At 54.6% G+C, this 7,433-nt stretch overlaps 1 protein-coding gene and 1 long non-coding RNA gene across 2 annotated transcripts in view; both read left to right on the top strand.

The window, feature by feature from the left end:
* The window catches only part of LOC117286522, a 5,227-nt gene extending 4,154 nt beyond the window's left edge, over nt 1-1,073 (top strand). Inside the window, exon 3 of the long non-coding RNA XR_004517697.1 lies at nt 871-1,073. This is a non-coding gene — a long non-coding RNA (uncharacterized LOC117286522). The remainder of the gene's footprint in view (nt 1-870) is intronic.
* Nucleotides 1-7,433, top strand: part of LOC104862721 (tensin-3) — a gene marked incomplete at its 3' end in the record, with an annotated part of 101,784 nt that overhangs the window by 22,230 nt on the left and 72,121 nt on the right. The window contains exon 2 of the mRNA XM_033764920.1: nt 5,410-5,521. Coding sequence (XP_033620811.1) covers nt 5,410-5,521 — 112 coding nt within the window. The remainder of the gene's footprint in view (nt 1-5,409; nt 5,522-7,433) is intronic.

Genomic DNA, 7,433 nt, shown 5'->3' with positions numbered 1-7,433 from the left:
TGCCCGTCATGCGCACCGGTCCCTCGGGTCCTTGCGTAGGTCCGTGCCAGGGTGGCCGCGGGGCAGAGCGTGATCGCGGGGGGAGGGACCGCCGGCCCTGCCTTGGGGTGCAAGCCCGGCTCTCTCTGGGGTGGAAGTGGGACACTGGGCACTGCGCAGGATGGCTGCTCTGCGCTCCTGCAGGGCCGGAGGCTCCGGGGCAGTGCTGATCTGTGGCTAATCCGAGTTTCCCGCTAGCGTGGGTGCAGCTGGCAACCCGTGGCCCACAGGAAGGGGGTTCCTGGTGTTTGAATCAGAGGGGTGCAGCCCCCCTTCCCAGTTCCGCCCACGTCTAACGAGCAGGCGTGTAGCTCACAGCGTTTGTTTTCCTGGAAACTTAAAGTTTGGAAAGAGTGCGAACAAGTGTCAGCAAGAGAGACACCTCATCTGCGCTGGGCAGAGTTCTCATGTAGGCTTTAGCCGCCAAAGGCTGGCGCTCGAAAGCGGGAACGGTGTGTGCTGTGCAGGCAAGGGCCCCTGCTTCCCCAGCAGCTGCCCCAGTGGGTGGGGTCCCCCAGGGGCCTGGGGTCAAATCTGCGAGCTGGGCCCGGTCTGGTCTGTTTCATTTCAGCCCAGGGTCGGGCAGGGCTGTGTCTGGATCCGCGTCTGCCCTCACCTCCCCCAGATGCTCCAGAGGCAACCTGGGTACCCAGATGCCCATCTAATCCTCTTCCTAGGGCGGGGCTGAATATTTCCGGAAAGGACTGCTGGGGTTGTATGACCGCTCTTGCCTTGGAGACCTTTAGAGGAGAGGCCCTTGTGCTGTTTTGCATTCCGGCGAGTGGATCCTGCGTGTGGAGCCTAATTTTGCAGAGCTGTTTCTTTCTCCAGGGCCCTCGCCCTCCAGCCCAGCGCTAATTGCTGCGATGGCCTCCAGGAGTCCTGTAGAACCAGCAGCCTTGCCACTGCTGCCCTGGGCTCCTGACAATTAAATGCAATTTAGATTCCTGCACTGAGCCCGCTCCAAGGCCCCTCCCCGCCCTGCGGGAGGAAAGAAGCCGTTTCAGGTGAAGACAAGGCTGTCTGACTGGCCTGTCTCCCTCACAATAGAGACGTTATGTACAGATGTGCCCGCAGATGTTCTGTCACTGCCGCATCCAGCCGTGAGGCAGCGGAGCCAGCCGAGCGCAGCACAGGGCTGCTGCTGTCCTCCAGGCTTCTGGCTGGCCGGTGGTCCCGAAAGCTGCAGGGAAACAGTGCCTCTTTCTCCCAGCTTGCAATAAAGGTATCTGTCAAGGATGAAAGGTCGCAGTATTCCTTCTGGGCCTGCAGGATGGGCAGTTCAGGCGGCACACAGACAGTGATTGAGACCGAGTGGCGGGGCCGACAGGACAGAAGGGACAGCGGAGCAGCACGTGCCCGGGCCTCAGCCCCGGAGGGAGGCGTCTGCGGGGCTCCTGAGTGCCAGCTCCTGTTAGCGCAAGTCCAGGGTGCCCAGCACCTCACAATCCCTGCCCCCCCGTGGCAGAGTGGGGATTCTGGAGTGGCACAGAAGTGCCCTGCTGAGGTCCCGTGGTCACTAGCAGTCCTTTTACTCTGTTTTTGTAAGGCGCTAAATGCATGATGTCTGCTGCCAGAAAGGCTGGTCCCCCCCACCCTTCTGAGACAGGGTCTTGCTGTGCAACTCAGGCTGGCCTGGAACTCACAACAAGCCTACTCTTTCAGCCCCCCAAGTGCTGGGATTACAAATGCTGCTTTGGGGGAGGGGAAACTCTCTTAAGGGAGGGCAAGTGAAGCAAAAAGAGTTAAGATGTGTTGTGTCCAGACCCCAAGTCCCACGCTGCATGCAGTGGTATGTCCAGCAGGCGTGTCTGGGTAAATGTAGAGGAAGCATCAGGCTTCATGGGAGAAAAGGCCAGCTCTGGAGCTGCCTGCTTGTTCCAGTGTCGTGGTGCAGTCTGGCGGGAGGAGTCCCTTCCCTTCAAGGTCACCGGTATGCATGGGAGGCAGAGCTGGAGGGGGGCTTCTGCGAGCTTCTGGGCACCCCGTGTGTCAGCACGGACACACACAGTCATCTGTGGTTAAGAGTCACGGTGCCAGGGAATGGGCCGGAAGGACTTGCAGGCTGGGGCTAGAATCCGTCACAGGAGGAAATGACAGGCTGCTGGCTGCCTCAGGAGGGGGGCAGACGGGGTCCCCACCAGCTCTGGGCCCTGAGGACTGCGGTTGTGGTGTGCACTGTGTGTGGTTATGAGCTCACTGAGCACTTGCCTTGTGAGAGAGAAGGTAATTTGCTCCCGGGAGAATTTGGTCTGTTGAAAATGAGAACTCAAAGCCCTGCATTAGTTTCTCACGACCCTAAGAGCACATTTTAATTGAAACCCAGTTTAGGATTTTTAACCTGAAGACCTATTTTCAAAACACGCTACAGAAATGATCCAGTTGTCCCCTTAAACACGTGTAGTACTTGCTGTGGTTTTGGCACTTTGAAGTCAGGCCTTACACAATCAGTTTGCCTTTTAAAAAAAAATGTGCTGGTGTAGGACATGGTGGTACACATCTGTAATCCCAGCATTCTGGGAGGCTGAGGCAGGAGGGTTTACAGTTTTGGCCCATCCAGGAAAACTTGGCAACTTGGGGGGGACCCTGTCTCAGAATGAAAAATAGAAAAGGGCTGGGATTTAGGTCAGTGTGAAGGCTGAGGGTTCAATTCTCAGTACCGGTGAAAAATTCCTGCTGGGATTTTGTCTGAGATTGTATTGAATCTCTAGGTTATTGGGGGGGCGGAATTCCTTCATTGTGGTTTTACTGAATTTCCTCACCTGTTTGATGGCCCACAACTCTTCAGTTTAGGTCTTCAATTTCTTTCAGGAGCATTTTGTAGTTTTTAAGTTTATAGGCCTTCTTCATCTTTTGCAAATTTAACCCTAAATATTTAATGCCTTTAGGCTACTTTAAGGGGCAGTGTTGCTGAAGATTGTTTCTAACATGGGAATATGGCTGAATTTGAATTCAGATCCTGTCCTGTTCAACTTTGCCATAGTCTCTCGGCTTGGTTCTGGATGCTTTCTGTCCATCTCATCAGGTTTTTCTTTGCAAATGATCATCTTGTCCAGAACAGGCCAGTTTTACTTCCTCTCTCGCGTTACTTCCTTTTCTCGTCCCAGGGCACTGTTCAGAAACTACAGCAATGTTAGATAGAGGTGGTGACTATAGCATCTGTGCTTGTTCCGGGCCCTAAAAGGAAAGTATTGTCCTTTATCTCCAAGTATAATGTTTGCAGTAGCTTTTGCATAGATTTTTTTTTTTTTAAATCAGGTTGAGGAAGTTCCTTTCTATTCTTAACTTATCTCTGAATTTTTTTTTTTAACAATTACTGGGGATTGAACCCAGGACTTTTGCACTGAGCTACATCCCCAGATCTTTCTTTTGAGATAGGGTCTCTCCAAGTTGCTGAGTTACTGGGCTGGGCTTACACTTGCAATCTTCCTGCTTCAGCCTCTCAGAGTTCTGGGATCATGGGTATGCGCCACCACGTCGGGTGGCTGTGAGTTCTAATGAGGGAAGAGGTTGTATTTTGTCGGTGGTGTTTCTGTATCGATCAAGAACAATTACCCTTTTCATTTTATTGGTTGATTGCAAGCTTGCATTCCCAGGATTTATCCACCTTGCTACAGTAGACCATGCCCTGGATTTTGTGGGTATTTCTGAGGCTTCTGTGTGTGGTTGAGAGTAGACTTTGCAGGACTTGAGCACTTTGGGATTTATTTAGACTTGTTCGTGTCCCCAAACCCTGGCTGTTCACTTACTTGGAAAGTGCTCTCTCTGGCTCCCCAGTCAGGGCTCCATCCAGGAGAAGCTGTTTGACAGTGTTCAGATCTTTCCCCTCTTGTCTTCTCGGTCTGTAGAGTATGACAGAAGGCTGGGCTGCTCTCTAGGTCCATAGTCTGGGGAGGAAAAAGTAGAAACTGTTTCTCCCTGAGTTTTGCAGGCTGGAAGCCTGAGCTCAAGGCTGGGCTGGGCTGGTTTCTTCTCAAGTCCATCCCTCACCTGCAGTCCCCTCTTCTCCTGAGTTCTCTGGGGGCCCCTGGTTCTGTGAGCATGAGCCCTGTGTAGTTCAGGCTGGCCTTGATCTCACCGCAATCCTCCTGCCTCAGCCTCCCAATTGCTGGGATTATGGCCATTTGCCAACACAGCTGACAATTTCTGCTTTAGTGAGAAATCCTCTGTTACCCAGGCGGTTGTCCCTCCACCTGTGATGTGTGTTTTTCTTCCCTTGGCTTCATTTGAGCTTTTCTTCTTTTCTGTAGTGGTGGGGATTGGACTCAGGGCCTCGCGCATGATAGGCGAGCACTTACCACTCACCTACTTCCCCAGCCTTTCTTTATTTTTATTTTGAGACAGGATCTTGCTGAGTTGCCCAGGCTGGTTCTCCCACTCAGAATCCTCCTGCCTCAGCCTCCTGAGTAGCTGGGATTACAGGTGAGCACCACCACACCCAGTTTAAGACTTTTAAGCACCCGGTTTGAGCACTTTAATTGGCACGGGCCTGGATGAAGAAGTTTCGGTCACCTTGTGCCAGAGATTGGTTCCGCCTCTTGGTTCTGTGGGTTTTCGGTTTTCTTCTTATTTTGGAACATTTTCAGCCTTATTTCCGCAGATGCCACAGCCCCTACTCTCTTTCGCGGCTCCCGAGCGAGGTGGGTTGCAGAGCTCCCCCTGCACAGCTGTGCTCAAATGCCTCGGGCTCCGACCTCTGCTCCTGCAGTGTGGGGGCCTGCTGCCTCCCCAGCCGGGTACCGCTCCGAGTTTCGCACTTCCGGCGTTTGCCTCCGGTGTTCCTGGGGCTCCGCCTCCCGCACATGCGCGATGCAGGCCGACACCCCAGTTTTCCTCGCCTCCGTCTGCCTGGGCTTAGTTTAGGCTGGTCATTCTCATTATGGGCAGGTTTCTTCTCTTTAAATGCCCAATGGGCAACATCCTAGGAGTGGACCCACTTTTGAGAATTCTGTGTCTGAATTCCTTCCCTTCTTTCCTTATTTTTTATTTAGGTACTATTTTGAGACAGGGTCTCGCTATGTAGTTCACACTGGCCTTAGACTCACTATGCAGCCCAGGCTGGCTTCGGACTCCCAGCGAACCTCCTGCCTCAGTCTCCCCCGTGCCACCACGCCCAGCTCCTTCCTTTTTAGATTGTTGAGGCAATGTCTTGTTAAGTTGCCCGGACTGTGCTCAAACTGGTGACCTTCCTCCCTCAGCCGCCCTCCCAGACCCAGCTGTGACTAATTCTTTTCAGTCCCCAACATAGGGAAGCCGTGTTGCCGGGCTGACTTCTCGTTCTGTTTGCGGATTTCCGGCAGACTCCGCTAGATTGACAAGTTCCCGAGCCGCAGCGGAGAGAGCTGACAGTTTCTACCTTTCTCTTCTCAGCCCGAAGAATTCACCGCGAATCTGCACGGTTTTAAGAAAAAGACTTTTAAAAAACCCAAGGCCTGCGGAGTTTGCACAGAAGTCATTGACGGCCAGGGGGTTTCGTGCCGAGGTAAGCACCCCGCTTGGGATTCTCTGCCAGCTCCACCGGATTGGACAAATCGGAGTCAGAACAGGCTGGAGGTTTCCCAGTTAAGCGGCGGAATTTCCCTCTTTGGCCTCCTTCACCCCGACTGTCCTAGGCCCTGCCAGAGTCGGGCTGGGAGCTCACAAGGAAATGTGCAGGAGGGCACCCACCGCGTGGCTCCATAGGAGGGGACGGCCGCCCTCCTGCCTGGGTTCCTGCGGTAGCTTGACTCACCTTTTTTAGTTTGTTTTGGTTTGGTTTTGATTTTTGAGGATAAGTCTCACTGTGTAGGGCATGCTGGCTTTGAACTGGAGGTGATGATCCTCCTGCCTCAGCCTCCCGGCTGCTGGCATCACAGGTGTTTACTGCCATATCTGGCTTCTTGTGCAAAATCTGCAGAGTCCTGTGGTGCTCCCTGGCAGAAGGTACCTGGGGAGGGGAGGGAGGCGAAGCTGATGCTGGACAGGCTCCTGTGCGTGTCTCCCGCATCCTTTCCAAGGCAGAGAGCCCTTGCCAGGGTGGGCCGGGGCCCTGTGCCTGTGATGCCACTGTCTGCACTCAGGGCCGAGGCTGTGCCTGGGGGTCAGCGCGTCACCGCTGCACCTCTGCTGCGTCCGCAGTGCCTCCTGGTGGTGGGGCCTCTCAGGGCACTGATGGCAGAGTGGGGACACAGACCAGCCGCAGGCCCTGCTGCACAGGGCGCAGGTGGCCCCTCCAAGAAGGAAGGGAGGAGCTGGGCAGGGGCCAGGAAGCAGGGTTCTGGGAGCGGAGGCAGTGGGGACCCTGTGGGGACAGCGGCCCCTCCGGAGCATCCGGGGCTGAGTCCCAAGAGAGAAACTCCCAGCGACACCTGGGTAGCCAGTAACTTGGGGGACAACATTGACTCAGAACCTCATGGGTCCTACGTGCTGTAGGGACAGGAGTGCGAATGCTGCTTGCTCTTGCCGAGGCCCTTGAAGAGCTGTTATCTTATCTGGAGGGCGGAGGGGCTTTTGTTCCCTCAGGAGAGTGGACCTGCTCCCTGCTGCTTGGGACCAGGTGTCCTGTCCTCTGCTTATCTCACTGTCCCAGACTGAGTGCCGCCCTGAGTGTCTGGATAACGGGATCAGCACCTCTGTTCCCCTGGTGGCGCCCATAAGACTGGGGCAGGCTGAGTGCTGAGTGCCCGCCTGGCTGTGTGACCATCCTGGGCTGCCATTGTCACAGGTCCTGTGCTGAGGTTACTGTGCTTCGGGAACCCACGGCCCAGTCTTGCCTTGCTGGGAAGTGAGTTCTAGGCCGTGGGTCCCAGTTTTGAGCCTGGCACAGGGTGAATACAGACAGCCAGGCCTGGGGAGGGGAGGGACTCAGGCTGCCTCACTGCTGGGGGAGACCAGCCTGTGACTGGAGGCCACTGTGATTGATTAGCAATAGATTGATTCTGATTAGTGCTCCCAGTAGCACATCCTGCAGCTCTTTCTCCTCCTTCCTCCTTCTCCTCTCTCCCCCTCTCTCTGTTTTCCCCTGGGAATTGGACCCAAGGGCCTTTGCTCTGAACTGTATCCTCAGCCCTTCTTACTTTTTATTTAAAATTTTAAAAAATTGTTCATTTTTTTTTCAGTTCTTGAGACAGAATCTTGCTGTGTAGTTCAGGTTGGCCTTGAAATCACTATGTAGCTCAGGCTGGCCTTGGACTTGTGGCAGCCCTCCTGCCTCAGCCTCCTGAGTGCTGGGATCGTAGGCAGCCCTCCATGCCTGGCTGCAGTGTGTATTTAGCTGGTGGTTGGCAAGTTGAGTCTGGCCTTGGTAACTTAGCAGCTTAGTGAGACCCTAATTAAACATCAGAAGTACAGAGCAGGCGGGGGACGCAGCTCTGGGGGGTTCTGGGTCTAGTCCCCAGTCCCCCCCCCCCCCCCCC

The sequence above is a fragment of the Fukomys damarensis genome, unplaced genomic scaffold (assembly GCF_012274545.1).
Source record: "Fukomys damarensis isolate Sample0158 unplaced genomic scaffold, DMR_v1.0_HiC HiC_scaffold_17, whole genome shotgun sequence".
Classification (NCBI taxonomy): domain Eukaryota; kingdom Metazoa; phylum Chordata; class Mammalia; order Rodentia; family Bathyergidae; genus Fukomys; species Fukomys damarensis.
This window is presented reverse-complemented; position numbering and strand designations above follow the sequence as displayed.